The sequence below is a fragment of the Anomalospiza imberbis genome, chromosome 1 (assembly GCF_031753505.1).
Source record: "Anomalospiza imberbis isolate Cuckoo-Finch-1a 21T00152 chromosome 1, ASM3175350v1, whole genome shotgun sequence".
Classification (NCBI taxonomy): domain Eukaryota; kingdom Metazoa; phylum Chordata; class Aves; order Passeriformes; family Viduidae; genus Anomalospiza; species Anomalospiza imberbis.
In genome coordinates, this window is record NC_089681.1 from 64,766,317 (window position 1) to 64,782,143 (window position 15,827).

At 41.1% G+C, this 15,827-nt stretch overlaps 1 protein-coding gene across 1 annotated transcript; it reads left to right on the plus strand.

Annotated features, from left to right (window-relative positions):
- Window positions 1-160: 160 nt before the first annotated feature.
- Window positions 161-15,743, plus strand: SDHA (succinate dehydrogenase complex flavoprotein subunit A). The gene is made up of 15 exons (XM_068195117.1): window positions 161-313; window positions 3,291-3,377; window positions 3,667-3,828; window positions 4,610-4,753; window positions 4,886-5,050; window positions 6,154-6,302; window positions 7,554-7,678; window positions 9,903-10,071; window positions 10,632-10,827; window positions 11,641-11,812; window positions 13,150-13,268; window positions 13,634-13,745; window positions 14,325-14,455; window positions 14,957-15,070; window positions 15,406-15,743. The coding sequence occupies exons 1-15, from the start codon at window positions 248-250 to the stop codon at window positions 15,490-15,492; spliced, it is 1,998 nt and encodes a 665-aa protein (XP_068051218.1). The 5' UTR covers window positions 161-247; the 3' UTR covers window positions 15,493-15,743.
- The last annotated feature ends 84 nt before the right edge of the window (window positions 15,744-15,827 follow it).

A 15,827-nucleotide genomic window follows, 5' to 3' on the forward strand; every position in this document is an offset into this window, starting at 1 on the left:
CAGAATCTTACAGTATTGGAGATCACCGGGGAAAAATAATGGCAGTAACACAATTCTAGTCTTTTGGTTTATTTAACGTTCTTTACGCTCAAAACAGGAGCTGTTTAGAAATCTTCGGTCACGCAGCTCTTGGCTGGGATCGCTCCGGGTACCCCCCTCTCGGTACGGTTGGTCTGACCCGCCGAGCCCCGCGCGTGCGCCCTTCGCTCCTGCTCCCCCCCACCCCCCCCCATGTCCGCGGTGCGTGATGGCGGCGGCGGCTGCGCGGGGGCTGGCGAAGCGCTGGCTGCGCCCGGCCGCGGCTTCCCGGGCGGTGAGTCCCTGTCCCTGCCCTTGCTCCTGCCCCTGTCCATGTCCTCGTCCCTGTCCTTGCCCTTGTTCCTGCCCTGCTTTCCCGCCGGCGGCGGTCCGGTTCCGCTGTCTCCTCTGTGACCTTGACTCCCTCGGTGATCTTCCCACCCCCGGCAGGTTCGGTTCCTCCGGTGCTGTTTTGGAGCGGCACCGACCTCGCAGCTCGTGTCCCGGGGGCAGGTTCCTGGGAGTAGGTGGTTGTGGGCATGGCTGGGCCGCGCCTGCCGGCTCGGGAAGCGAGCGCCGTAGCCCGAGGCCCTGAGCAGCGTTTTGAGGGAGGCAGCGGGAGTGGGACGTGCTGGGGAATGGCCCTGGAGGAGCCTGGCTGCGGCCCGAACACCGGGATGGAAAGCTCGCCGTAGACTCATTCTGTATCAGCAAAAGTGCGCACAGGAAGACCAGGGAAGTGATTGCGCTCCTGTTCTCGGCCCTGCTGAGGCCACACCTCGAGTGCTGTGTTCAGTTCTGGGCTTGTCGCCTCACGAAGGACGCTGAGGTGCTGGAGCGAGTCCGGAGAAGGCAACGAAGCTGGTGAAGGGTCTGAGCACGAGTCCTGTGAGGAGCAGTTGAGGGAGCTGGGGATGTTAAGCCTGGAAGAAGGGAGGTTTAGGAGGGAGTTGATCACTCTCTACAACTGCCTGAGGAGAGGTGACAGGAAGGGAGGAAGTGGCCTCAAGCTGCACCAGGGGACGTTCAGGTTGGACATCAGGAAGAATTTTTTCACAGCAAGGGTGACTAGACATTGGAATGGGCTGCCCAGGAAGGTGGTGGAGTTACCATTCCTGAAAATGTTTAAGGAAAGGCTGGATGTGACACTTAGTGCCATGGTCTAGTTGACGCAGTGGTGTTTGGGCATTATGGTCTCAGAGGCCTTTTCCAGCCTAATGCATTCTGTGATTCTGGACGTGTGTGAGAAGCCAGTGTTTATCTGAGTTGCTTGAACCTGGCTGGTGGTTGTGCCCAGAAAGGGCTGCTGAGGAGTCTGGCAGGTTTGTGTTAGGGAGCTGTAAGTTGTGTATGAAGGCTTGTTCTTCTCCATGGTGAGGTGGGAGTTTTCAGTTTCTTCCCCCTGTTCTCATCCTGCATGCCCATAACAAGTTTGGGATAACAAAAGTGGGCTTTAGTTGTACTTGTATTACAAAGCAAGTGCAGAAAAGACAACTGCAGAGAGAGGGGAAGGTTTAAAGAGTGTCTCTATTTTAGATGGCAGTGAGCTGTCTCTGATTGAGCCTTTAGTTTCAAAAGGGCCATGATCCTCCTGGTGGCATAAAAATTCAGGATTACTGCAGTCAGTGTTTCCTTCAGACTTAGTGTGACATCTTTTTTGCTTTGTGGGCTTTTGTTCATGTTCAAAGCCTGGTAACAGCAGTGTGGAACAGGAAGAGAGTAGCTGCCTGGAGGAGAGTACTGGTGGAACTCCTTATCATTAGGTGGTAGGAACTGATCTCATTCCAAGATGATTGCAGAAACCAGAGATAGCAAGTGTAATGATGCAGTAGATTTGCTGTTATGCAAGAAGATAATTTGAGGAAACTAGTATGAGAAATGATAAAACTAGGTTGAGCGAAGTGTACTAGAGTTCACTTCAGAGAGTCGGGAAGAAGTGGACATTTGGGGAGGGAAGAGCTGCTTGTTAGCATATTGTAGAGTGGTGGGACCATGAATGTAATAGCTGCAGATATCACTCCCATGCATTTTAGGTTATATTTCAAATAGGGAAGTGCTGATGTCACTGGACAGGTCCCTGATGTGGGTTTGTGTTACTTTTATCAGCAATCATACATGCTGAGTTAGGCTTATTTTTTGAACCGTGTAAAGAAGGAATACCAGGTTCCAATACCTTGGAGAGGTGGAGACTAACATTCTGACTGTTTTAATCTTATCAAAGCAAAGACTGCATATTTAGTAGATTTGGGTGTGGTCTTTGTTGGTTTGGTTTGGTTTTGAACAAGTCAGGGGGTAGGGAGTGACATTGCATAACTTGCATCCTTGTGCTAAGTTTATGTATTAATAAATGGTTCTGAATTGGTCACTAATTTCATAAAGAATAATATAAATATCTCTGACTTTTGAAGCAATACTCAGCTGGAAGAGCATTCTCTACAACCTTTTATAATTTTCAGTACTGTGACCACCTGAAATAATTCAAATTCTGAGAATTACTTGACAGGAGAGTAATTTTCCATTACTTCCTATGGTTCCCACAAAGCTTCATCTTTGCTTAATTATGAAAGAATTGCAAGAATACTTCAGCACTAATTGCAGACATATTCTTCTGTCGGTGCAGCCTCCTACAGGTCTGAGAAGCTGGTCACTGTTGATGGAGTCAATAATGGATAGTCTGGGACACCCTGTTAACTGCAGGCTATTCTCTCATCAGTCAAACCTTTTTTGATTATATAGCATGATTATAGGAAAGCCAGAACTTCGTACGTGTAGCTCTGGAATACATTAATACAATATAAATTGTAGAATACATTAATAGAGTATTAATGTAGCTCTAGAATACATTAATACAATATAAATTGTAGAATACATTAATAGAATATTAATGTAGCTCTAGAATACATTAATACTCTATAAATTGTATTAATGTAGTCTAGATGTATTCTAGTCTAGATTAATGTATTAATTAATGTCTCATCTAATTATGTATTAATGTATTAATACATTAATTAATTAATGTCTGTGTTAATTGATTAATGTATTAATTAATTCTAGTCAAGTTTAATGTATTAATTAATTGATTATATAGCATGATTATAGGAAAGCCAGAACTTCAGTGCGTGTAGGTCTAGAATACATTAAAAAAATATAAAGTATGTGTGCTACCAGTGGTGAGTGAAGATTTGTTATAAATGTTGGGTAGCTGAGAGTGCTGTAAGTCTATCCTGTGGAAACATTTGTTCCATAATAGTTGTCTTGGCTTCTTTCCGTAGTGGCCAGCAGCATGCCAGGCTCCCGCACGGAACTTACACTTCACAGTGTACGGAAAGAAAAATGCCTCCACGAAGGTGTCTGACTCGGTATGTCTGTCCTTCTTATATCGTGATTCAGTAATGCACTGAAGGCTAGACACGCATGAAACTTTCGGGCTTTTACTGGAGCACTGTGTTCAAGTGCTTTGTGAGACTGAGTTGCTGAAGTGTGTGGCCCTTTTTAATGACAGTTTCCAAGCAAGAGAGTATAACACATGTAGCAATTGCTGTAAAAATCTGTTGAGAACAATATACCAATCCTGCTTGTGTTTTTATGAAACTTTTTTGACTTATCTTGAACTGTTTGTGATCATAACGAAGTGATTTATTTTTCCAGATTTCTACACAATACCCAGTAGTGGACCATGAGTTTGATGCAGTTGTTGTGGGTGCAGGAGGAGCAGGTCTGCGGGCTGCCTTTGGTTTGTCAGAAGCTGGGTTTAACACAGCCTGTGTTACCAAGCTGTTCCCCACCCGCTCTCATACAGTTGCTGCACAGGTGAGAAATGAAGCAGAGCAGCTGTTTAAAAAATGCCTGCTGTCAGAAAGCTAATTTGGATGTAAAATAATTATAAAGTGGTTTGGGTTGGAAGGGATATTAGGGGTTACCCAGTTCCAATGGCCTTGCCATGGGCAGGGATTCCACACGTTAATTAGATTGCTCAGGACCCCATCCAACCTGGCTTTGAACACTTCTAGGAATGGGGCACTTGAACATCTTGTTTCAAGGCCATGCTTCTTTTTATAACTACCTCATATTTAGTTGAAACTTTTAGAGGGTAGGATATAATAAAATCACAGGATCATTAAGTTTGGGAAAGACCTCTAAGATCATAAGAGCTTGACCATGAACTTGTAACTGCCAGACTTTATATTGGGTAACAGGTACATTTCATTTTTATTCCAAGTTAATGACATTGCAAGACACATTTTTTTTAAATGCAGTTGTTTTCTCACTTGCAGTTGCTCTTAAAACCCTTATTTCCCCTTATGTTTTTATTTCATTATACTGCCTCTTTTTTCTTCCCCATTTCTAAACATTATCAAAATGCAGTGCTGTTTCTCTGCCTGTTGTGTAACTGTGATTCACTGTGTTACACAAAAAAGCAGGACAAGCCATTGTGAAACTGAGGAGTTTCACAGCCACATTAAATCTGGCTTTACTATATTTCTTGTGCACAGGTGCATATCTGGTATGTGGTTTTTAATAGAAATGAGGTAAACCTACTAATGTTGTATTTGAGTATTGTAATTCTAGGAAAATGAATTTCCATTTTCAGGGAGGGATCAATGCTGCTCTGGGGAACATGGAGGATGATAACTGGAGGTGGCATTTCTATGACACAGTGAAAGGGTCGGACTGGCTGGGTGACCAGGATGCCATACACTACATGACTGAGCAAGCCCCAGCTGCGGTGATAGAGGTGAGACTCATGGGATTTGATGTCAGCTGTAGTTATAAATAACACAGGCTAGCTTTCAAGGAGATCTTCTTAAAATAACTTGTCATATTGTGATGCACAAGAGTTTCTGATGCTTGTATTTGGGTTCAACAGCTGGAAAATTACGGGATGCCGTTCAGCAGAACTGAAGAAGGAAAAATCTATCAGCGTGCATTTGGTGGACAGAGTCTTCAGTTTGGAAAAGGAGGACAGGCCCACAGATGCTGTTGTGTTGCAGACAGGACTGGACATTCACTCTTACATACTCTGTATGGCAGGGTAAGCAGTTGTGAACTTAACTTGGTTTGGGTTTTTGAGTTTGCATTTACTGATTTTTTTTTTCCTTCCCCCCCCCCCTAGAATTTGAAAAAAAAATCAAACTCAAACCGAACAAACATATAGCTATTCATACACAAAGGAGGATTCCAGGGGAATGGCTTATAGCAGTTCTGGGTTATCTTCCTTCCTGAGGCAATGTGGAGGGATGAAAACAGTAGATGCTGATTAGTGTACACTGTCAGTTTTGTCGTCTGGACTAGTTCTGCACTGTTATTACTTTTCTGTCTGTTAACTAGATCCAAGGAGAATTTATGTCAACTTTTCCCCAAAAGCCCTTTTTTTCCAAAAATTTGACAAAGCAGCTTTGGGAAACTCTGAGAAGAGTTACAAGCCAGCATTTTATTTCACTCGTTCAAACTGGGAGGAGGGGGAAACAAGTTATAAATGAATTAAGGCCTACTGTGCATTCCTGAACTTGTTCTATGGCAAGTAAGTGACTAGTGTTCCAGCATGTCTGCCTGTTAAATCTACAAACCATAATTGAGGGAAGTGTTGGCTGTTTGAAAATGGTAGTGAGCTACTTGAGACCAGAAATCCAAGTACCTACTAGCTACTGTTTTTTAATTACTTGGTAGCTAGCTAATTGCTCTCCTCCAGGTTTGCAGTGTTGTATTGCTGCTGCAATACAAATGCTCCGTGCTGCCACACGCTGCTCTGATCCCTGAGGGCATGAAAGAATGCTTGACTAGTGCCGGCTGCTCCTGCTGGTTTATTTGGCTCCAGGAGGTGTTTCTCATTTCTCTGGGAGAGCTTAAGTGCAGCATGCTTCTACATGTATGGAGCACTGCAGCTGGCTAACGTGTTGCCAAATGTACACTGAAATGACAGGTCCTGCTGCCTAGCTCCTAACTGCTCAGAATTAAGTGACTTGTATCTTTAAAAGCTAGAATAGATTAATTAGCAAGTTCTTTAAAAATTGTTATGAGGAAGCAGTCTTCCCTGAGAGTTGGTGGGGATGTTTTTATTCTGATACAGCCCATGTGCATTGACAGTTTTGAAGAGAGGTTACTTCACTAAAAGTTCCTTTTGTAATTTTCCTCCAGTCTCTACGATATGATACAAGCTACTTTGTTGAATATTTTGCCTTGGACTTACTTATGGAGAATGGAGAATGCCGTGGTGTTATTGCCCTCTGCATTGAAGATGGAACCATACATCGTTTTAGAGCAAAGAACACGGTCATTGCCACTGGGTAATGTAGCATTTGTGATGAAGGTCCAAAACTTGGGAGTGTTACCAGCTGGAAGTTTGTATGCTTTTACATGTGTTCGGATCCACGGTGTCGAAAAGATACATTGACTGACAGAACGTAGTTTATAGGTTCATTCCCCCCACACTAAGAGGAATATAACTGAATTCAGTCGTTCCCTCTGAAAGAAGGCACATGCTAATTTTGTGACCAAGTATAAATTTGGTATGACTAACTTTGAATTCTAGAAAAATGACATAAAGTAAGAATGTGTAAGAGTAATATATATGATTCATATGGTCTTTGATTTTTTAAAAATGCTGTTTAAAACAGACATTGTTACAATGCTGCCAACATGTCTGTCTGTAGAGTTCTGAACTTCCTGTAGGAAACAGCTTTTGTCAAAATTCCAGAGACTCTATTTCATTGGGATACTGCCACTGTAATTCTAACTGTTCTAGGATAAAATTATCATAATATGAGTATAACTTAACATTACTTGGTTGTAAAGTTTGTGTATGTTTATTAGAATGCTATTTGCATTAGTCTTTTGCTTCTTATGGCTCTCTCCTATCTATTTCAATATGAAAAATATTTATAAATGTATCTCTGAAAGAAACACTTATAAATACATTTATAAAAGGTTGCCTACATAATCTGTCTTTCTGACATGTTTTTCATGCTTGTGTACTTTGAGGTACATGGAATATGTATATTACTGTTCTGAGAGTTTGTCCTGAAATTGGGCTGATTGGCTGTTCTCAATAATGTTGGAGGCTAACCTAGATGTTTGCAGCATAATAATTCATGTTTAATACCCGGACAACTAAGTTTTTAAATCTAAGAATATAAAACCAGTACCATATGGGCAATCTAAACCATCATTATGTGCTATTTTTTATAAAACTGCTAGTGATAGTTCAAATGAAACTGAATGGTGTGAAATGAGAGAACTTTCTGAAATAACCTTTTTTTTTCTGGGAAAAAGGCTTCTGATATTAACCTAACAATCCTGCTTTGGAATCGGTTTTCTTTTTCTTCAACCTTCTGTTGCCAGCCATTTTTCAAGTATGGTTGAGCAAAACTGGGCTAAACAGTTTTGTTTTCTTTTGATTGCAATAGTACAGGAGATGGTAAAACTTAAGCACTTTTCTTATTAACCCTTTCCACTGTTGTGCAAACAGCATAGAGGTATGTTGTAGTGATGTTTTAATTTTTCTTCCTGTTAATTCTGTTAACTTTTGTGTTCTGCAGTGGGTACGGCCGCACTTACTTCAGCTGCACATCTGCTCATACCAGTACTGGTGACGGCACCGCCATGGTCACACGAGCTGGGCTCCCTTGCCAGGACTTAGAATTTGTGCAGTTTCACCCTACAGGTACTGAATATGAAATAGTGCTTACAGCATTATTTTTAATGAGTTGAACAGATTTTTATGTTGTTTTAAAATGTCATAGAATTACACAGTATGCTGAGTTTGAAGAGACCCATCAGGTTCTTCGAGTCCAGCTCTTGGCCCTGCACAGGACACCCCAAGAGTCACACCATGTGCCTGAGAGCAGTGTCCAAACACTTCTTGAACTTTATCTGGCTTGGTCCTGTAATCACTCCCCTGGGGAGCCTGTTCCTGTGCCCAGCCACCCTCTGGATGAAGAACCTTTTTCTAATATCCAACCTAAACCTCCCCTGACACAACTTCATGCCATTTCCCTTGGGTCCTGTCACTGATCACCACAGAAAAGAGATCAGTGTCTGCCCCTCCTCTTCCCCTCACAAGGAAGTTGCAGACTGCATTGAGGTCTCCCTTCAGTCTCCTCCAGGCTGGACAGACCAAGTGACCTCAGCTGCTTCTCATTGGGCTTCCCTTCAAGGCCCTTCACCATCCTTGTTGCACTCCTTTAGATGCTCTCTAATTGCTTAATGTCTTTCTTACATTGTGGCACCCAAAGCTGCCCCCAGCACTCCAGGTAAGGCTGCCCTAGTACAGAGCAGAGTGGGATAATCCTCTCCCTTGCCTGGCTGGTGGTGCTGTGCCTGATGCCCTCCAGGACACCCTTGTCCCTCCTGGCTGCCAGGACACTGCTGACTCATGTTCAATTTGCCATTGATCAGGACCCCCAGGTCCCTTTCCATGGCACTGCTTTCCAGCAGCTCATTCCCCAGTCTGTCCGTACATCCAGGGTTGCTCCATCCCATGTGCAGAATCCAGCATGTTCCCTTGCTGTACTTCATACAGTTGGTGATTGCCCAGCCCTCTTAATTTGTTGGGGTCTCTCTGCAGGGCTTCCCTGCCTCTGAGGGAATCAGCAGCTCCTCCCAGTTTTGCAGTGTCTGCAAACTTGTTCAGTGTCCTTCATAATACTATGTCCAAGTCATTTATGAAGAGCACAGGACCTAAGACAAAGCCCTGTGGGACCCCACTAGTGACAGGTCACCAGAATGATGTCATCTCAAGCGTGATGCACTTTTCTGTGGCATTTGAGTAGTTGCTTTTGAGTGATGCATGTTTAGACTTGTCTGCAGCTGTTGTTGAATATAAATTTGAGAGTAAGACATATAATGTGAGAAAGGTCTCAGCTGTTCTAATTTAAAGAGCAGTTTAATATTTACAATATTTATTATATTGATATTATAGTTTAATATCCTTACAATACTAAGTAAGAAGTTTTATGAATTACAAGCTGAAACTACCTCTTAAACTTATATTTCCATTGTCCTTAATATTTTAAGGGGTTTGGTATTAGATCCAAGAGTAATGGGATAGGTGCAAATCTTAGGGAATTATATACTAGCATGTTCAATGAAGTCGGGTAGTTAAAGTTAAGGTGTATAAAATTAGAACTGTGGTTTTCTAGCACGTGATCAGTATCTAAACTGTGGATAACAATGATCCCGAACTAGATTTGTAGCTAATTAAATGGTTCATTTTAACTCATTACACGATTTTTGTAAATGGTTTGCATAATTTTACAGTGTTATTGTTATATCATAGAGATCCAATGTTCCTTTGACTTAAAGTTTTTCTAGTTAAAGAAGCTTCACTGCTTGTATGATAATTCTGTAGCTTTTAAGATAATTATCAAGTGCATGAGTTAGTTTGCATTTTTGTTTTCTGTGATCACCAATGCTGCAGAATAACAGATAGGCCTTCCTTCTCTAATGGAAAAGGATATCAAGTAAGCTTTTAAGTTCCACAGGATTTGAAGCCATCCTGTACTGCTTCAGCACAGAAGAGGGAACAAAAATGAGAAATGGACCTTGAAAGAATTAACTTCTGGTTTATTAAACATCTTAAAATAATTGCTGAAGGTCTGCAAGGTCTTAATAAAATTCTCCTGATGTATTGATAGGTGCAGATCACTTCCAGTTTTAATATTTGAAATACTGTGGGTGTTTCAAATCAACTTGCTTACCTTTTGGAAAGAGTGTTTAAAAGGAATAACAACACTTGAGGGACAATTCCTAGAAGTATGATTAGGGTGGAATAAAATCTGCACCTCTGATTATTTTTAGAAGACCTTGTTTATTATGAACACTGGTTCATCCTGATTGTGGAGCTGTGTGGCGAAATCTCCCTTGATGGCATTTTCATTCTTGAACAGGTATCTATGGGGCTGGCTGCCTTATCACAGAAGGATGTCGTGGAGAGGGAGGTATTCTGATCAACAGTCAAGGTGAAAGATTCATGGAGAGATATGCACCTGTTGCTAAGGATCTGGCTTCCAGGGATGTAGTGTCTCGTTCTATGACCATAGAAATCCGTGAAGGAAGGTTAGTTAAATGCTCTTAACAAAGCTGCAGAATGAACTCTTAATCATGCTAGACTGTGAAGTGCAATAGTTCATATGATAAGCACATGGTAATTCATGAGAGTGAGCCTTAATGACTGTTATGCTGATCTCTGTGTGTAAGGCAGAAATCTTTCTTGTAAATTCCTAATGATACTGACAGAGAGCAGATGACGTTCAAAGTCTCCTGTTTGAATTCACTTTCTCAAACAGGTTTAATGTATATGCTCTTACTGCAAACAAAATAATTTGGTGCTCTGTTCTCTTGACTAATTACCAAGTTTTACATATTTCTGCAGAGATGTAATAGTTGAAGGTCTTAAATAATGTGAATTCCTGTGAAAAGAAAGCTGAGAGTTGGAAAATGGCCTCAATTCAGCCAAGTACCACATTCTTGTTAAATACGCTAGATATTAATTTTTGTCAGATAACATTTGAAAAATAAACTTTATTTATTTTCACAAATGAAACAAACTGGATTAGGAATGCTACTTGTGTTTGTTAATTCCTGCTATGTATTCCAATGTTGCTTTTTTTTGCTAGGGGTTGTGGTCCTGAAAAAGACCATGTGTACTTGCAGTTGCACCACTTGCCACCACAGCAGCTGGCAACCCGTCTCCCAGGGATTTCTGAAACAGCCATGATATTTGCTGGAGTTGATGTCACTAAAGAGCCTATCCCTGTCCTGCCTACTGTGCATTATAATATGGGAGGTATTCCTACTAACTACAAAGGCCAGGTGAGGAATACACGTCACTTTTGGGCGGTATTTTCAACATCATACTAGGAAATTACTTTCCACATGGAAAAGCAGTAAGAATGTTTTTCGTAAATGTAAGGATGGTTAATACTATTTTTAGTAATAATATAATAATGATGTCAGAGTACTTAAAACACACAATCTTTTAGGTTTTTTAAATTAACTTGATAACCATGTTCCAGTCCATCTAGAGATGGGAATTTCAAGAAACATATAAAATGAAGTTACTGTCAGGTCTGAAAACAATTCTCTGTTAATTGAGCTGAGGATAATATAATTGAACATAGATCAAAGTATGGTTCTATTGCATTCTGTAGCATGAGTTAATGTGTATTATTCCTCTGTAGTTCATGTAATCTAAACAGTAAAACAGATCATCCAACTGATACTAGTTGGAAATCAATGTGATGGTGTCAACTGAATGTCTCTTTGTGTACATGTTAAATTCAATATAAAATTTTGCCGTAGAAGCATGTGCAGATTAGACTTCATTCCTGTGCATTTCTGACTTGCTGCAGAATTGTGGTGAAGCAGAACTATGCACTCTTCATAAGAATATATAAGGAAACCTTGGGGTTTAGTCCTGTCTGCATTTACATACAGATGTAAATGTATGTATTTGCATTTCTACTTGTCCTTTAGAGCTAAGATAATTCCGTGTTTAGAGTTGGAAGAAACTTTAGGTTGTTGTGTTCCATCCTAACATGCACGTGGCCTTTGCAAGTAAGGAGGTTAGCACTGTTTCAGAGTGTTTTCAATGGCTGAGTATTAATGGAGTGTGTGCCATATCAGGTGATCACACACGTGAATGGTGAGGATAAGGTGGTGCCCGGGTTGTACGCCTGCGGGGAAGCGGCCTCTGCATCCGTCCATGGTGCAAATCGACTTGGAGCAAACTCCCTTCTGGATTTGGTGGTCTTCGGTCGTGCTTGTGCCCTCACTATTGCAAATACATGCAAGCCTGGTAAGTCTCAGTTTTCTAGACATTTGCCTTCATGATATCATTTCTGCCCAACGACGAGTTGTTGCTACCTGATTCAAATTTAGAATGATGCTCATAGGCTCTTACTTGTTTGAAAAGGAAGAAATAGGTGTTTATGCTTTTGGTAGGTGTGTTCTGTGCCAGGCAAATGTTTTGACATTACTATTTGCTTTGTAATTGATCCTTTGAAAACTAGAATTGAGCCAATGCTATTGGCAAGAGCAGTTAGGAATTTTGACAAATTAACACAGACTATTGAATGTGAAGACTGTATTTTCTACATACTGCACCATCTTCTACATCAAAATGTAATCTGTTTTACACTTGGCACTTCAGTAAAGTGGAATTTGCTGCCACCTTGCTGATTTATTTGTAAGAACTGATGTGCAAGTGGTGAGAGAGAGATACTAAAAATAGCAATATCTCATTCACTGGATTCTCACTGCTGAATCTTAATATATTTTAAAATAATCTGGTTCAGCAATAATTGTTGACCCGAGAAAACAAAGAAGCAAGCCCTCCTTTCCAACTCCCAACAAAATACTGGACGTGGCAGTTACATTACTAGAGCAGCTGGAGTCCACAAATAGTCATCTGTTTTCTTACTGCATAATGTCCAAACTGCACCAGCTGCTGAGACTGATGATTCCTCAGGGAATCAGCCTAGATCTTGTGGTGCCTATTTGGTCCAGCTTTGTGACAACATTTTTTTGAATCCTTCTGTGGCTCTTCAAAGTTAGAAACTGTAGAAGGGGGTGTATTATTCTGAATGCAAAGCTGCATGTGAGATGCAGCTCACATGTGCTTTATAAGCACATGTAAGTGCTGGTAAGATGCTGTGTCTCCTTTGTTGCCCAGTAACATGTACCTTCCAGTATTAGAGGCAAGATGCAGAACTCATGTCTGCCAGGCTTATTGACTGCTCCTGGTCCCTTACACATCCAAGAACAGGTGGGAGGTTTGGGAGTGAGGAGACAAGGAAAGCAAAGCAGTTGATGGTACAGACCACAGGCTTATTCCATAGTTTAGAAGAATTTTCATCAAGTGCTGCTCGAAGGAATGGACAGCAGAATTTTGCCAAACCTGTAAAATCTTTATTAATAGTTGTAGGAAATAATGGGATTCATATTCTACTGAGAACTTTAAATATATGGATACAATTGGTAGGACTTCAGGAAAGTTACACTTAGTGTGCACCTCAGAGGAAGAAAACCGATTATGTTTTACTTAAATCTGATTTTTAGTAATTGATAGTCTCTGAAACTGCCAGAAACCAAACCCAAGCCTGACTACGAAGCTTACTGAAATTTTCTTATTAGGAGAGCCAGTTCCCCCCATTAAACCAAATGCTGGTGAAGAGTCAGTTGCTAATCTTGACAAGTTAAGGTTTGCTAATGGAAGCATAAGAACTTCAGAATTGCGACTTAACATGCAGAAGGTAAGCCTGGGTAAACTCTTAGAGATAGGGTGGGACAAGCTGCAAGCAACTGGGTGGTGACTTGGCAAAATGCACTTCAGGATTTGCCATGCAGAAGAATAAGTGTGTGAGAAGATTGTGTGTGCAGCAGAGGTTGTATCACTTGATAATTCCTTCTTCCCTTCATGGTCATTCCCTTGTGTAGTTTACCTGCTGTATGATAGAGTGGGGTTTCAGTTGTTTGGGGTGAATGGAAGAATGTGGTGTTTCTCAGGCTGCAGAGAAGTTTGAGCTCAGAACAGCTCTGTATCAAGCTCTTCTGGAGCTAAAGAAGTTATGCTTTTATATGCAGCATATCAAACTGATTTTGTTTTACTGTGTTGCAGGCAATGCAAAACCATGCTGCTGTATTTCGTACTGGTTCTGTACTCCAAGAAGGCTGTGAGAAACTTAGCCAGATTTATGGTGATCTGGCTCATCTAAAGACTTTTGACAGAGGTAATTTGATAGTAAAGAACACACCGTGTTCAGAGTACTCTGGGAAGAGTGTTGGTAGCTTTGTTGTTCATTGGTTTGGGTTTTTTTTCTGTAAACCTAATGTGTTTCTTGAATTTTTGGCTGAAGATTTTGACCATTTTGAATCTTTCAAAATATTTTGTAGAGCCCTACTTACTAAACATGGTAATCAGGTAAAATACTTGATCTTTGCAGTTGTTTTCTGGTTGAAAAATTTTTCAAAGAAGCAGAGAGTGAAATCGGGTTTAAATGCGTAGGGTACAAACTGCCCTCAGAACATGATGTGAACTTGTCGAAATACTAAGGTGAATGAGGAACTTTGTCAGAATCTTCTGAAAGGTGGGAGTTGCATAGAGTAGCAAGACTATTCGTAGGCTGAGCGCTCAGTTTTCATTTCTCCAGCTGAGCAGATCACAATGCAGACAGATACTGCCATGTCTTGTGGTATATTTTAAGAGAACTTGGTTATTTAAGTGCAACTGATGATGCACCTTTGGTTCACTCACACCAAATTTCTCTTGTTTGTAGACCATCTTCCATAGTATTTTAATATTTTACCAGGTATTGTGTGGAACACTGACTTGGTGGAGACGCTCGAACTGCAGAACCTGATGCTTTGTGCTCTACAAACCATTTACGGTGCTGAGGCTCGCAAAGAGTCCCGGGGTGCCCATGCCAGAGAGGATTATAAGGTATAAATGTTTTCTGTGACCTGAATGTAGGATTGAATCTCCTTGTTATGTGTCCTCAGATGGATTATTTTAAAGTTGTAACATCTTCAAAGTACAGTCTTCAGTGTTAAGATTAGTGTAGTATTTGTTTGGTCCTATTTGTTATGCTCTGTCTCTTATTTGTTATTTATAAAAGGACCAACATATCAAACACTGGGAATGATCTTGAGAAGAGTTGTTCCATGTGCACACCTGAGTGCTTAGAGACCTCTAAACCAGGACTATAGTAATAATGTCACGGATGCATAAACAGGATGTAAAGATGCATAAACAGAATTATTGTCCTATGCAAGGAAAGTTACCTTAGAGCCCTTGTTAAGCCTGAGCATTTCAAATTGGACAGGGGCAGTGTTAAGAGACAGCTTGCTGTGCCTTCAGGGACAGAAATGCAGCTAACCTCGTGGTTGTAAAGTGATTTGCAGATACAGCTTCTGGTCTGTACTAATCTCATTTTCTCCCTAGTTACGGGTGGATGAGTTTGACTACTCTAAGCCACTCCAAGGCCAACAGCGGAAGCCATTTGAGGAGCACTGGAGAAAGCACACCCTGTCATATGTGGATATCCCAACTGGGAAGGTACATTGAGCGTAGTGCTTGAGGATCTTTTTTGCTGTTAACAGCTGTTCTTATAAACAGCCTTGGAAATTGTGATAATCCTGCACTGCTGATCTTTGGGAAGTGACTTTGCTATTTGAGTTGGAATTGTGTTTCTCCTTATGTCAGGCTAATTCAAAAGCTTTTTTCTTGTAATGGTGACAAAATGTGTTGTTGGGTGTTTAGTAGAACCAGCTTTATGGTATTGCAAAGATAGAACTGAATTCTGGCTCTATAAAAATCTTAACTGTTGGGGTTTTTTGGATCTCATTCTCTAATCCTGTTGTCCTGAAGTTCTTTGTTCCCTTTTATTTTAGGTTACCTTGAAGTACAGACCAGTGATTGACAAGACTTTGAATGAGGAAGATTGCCAGACGGTCCCACCAGCGATCCGCTCATACTAGCAGCTTCCATCTCACTTGAAGCCCCCTCCCAGAGGGGCCAGTGTACATAAGCATAGCACAAGCAAACCAAAATTCACTTAGCAATGAATGGAAAATGCTGACAAAACCTTTCTCCAGCTTGTATCCTGCTGTGGCTTACTGTACATTTATTAAAAGTGGAATGCAGAACAGTTCATGTTCTTCCGCTCATCTGTCAAAAGGGACAGCGAAAACACAAAATGTGTCTAAATAAAGTAATTACAAGTCTTGTATTTGTTTGAATATGCTGATCTGTATATAATTGCAATGCTTTTATTGTGAATGTGTAGTTATTTCCATATTTCAAGAGCAAGAAG

Bases quoted from the DNA above. Each gene is read 5' to 3' on its own strand.
- SDHA (XM_068195117.1), top strand. From the start codon at position 248: ATGGCGGCGGCGGCTGCGCGGGGGCTGGCGAAGCGCTGGCTGCGCCCG. The intron at 5,051-6,153 runs GTAAGCAGTTGT...ATTTTCCTCCAG, and splicing joins TACATACTCTGTATGGCAGG to TCTCTACGATATGATACAAG. The intron at 14,456-14,956 runs GTATAAATGTTT...TTTTCTCCCTAG, and splicing joins ATGCCAGAGAGGATTATAAG to TTACGGGTGGATGAGTTTGA.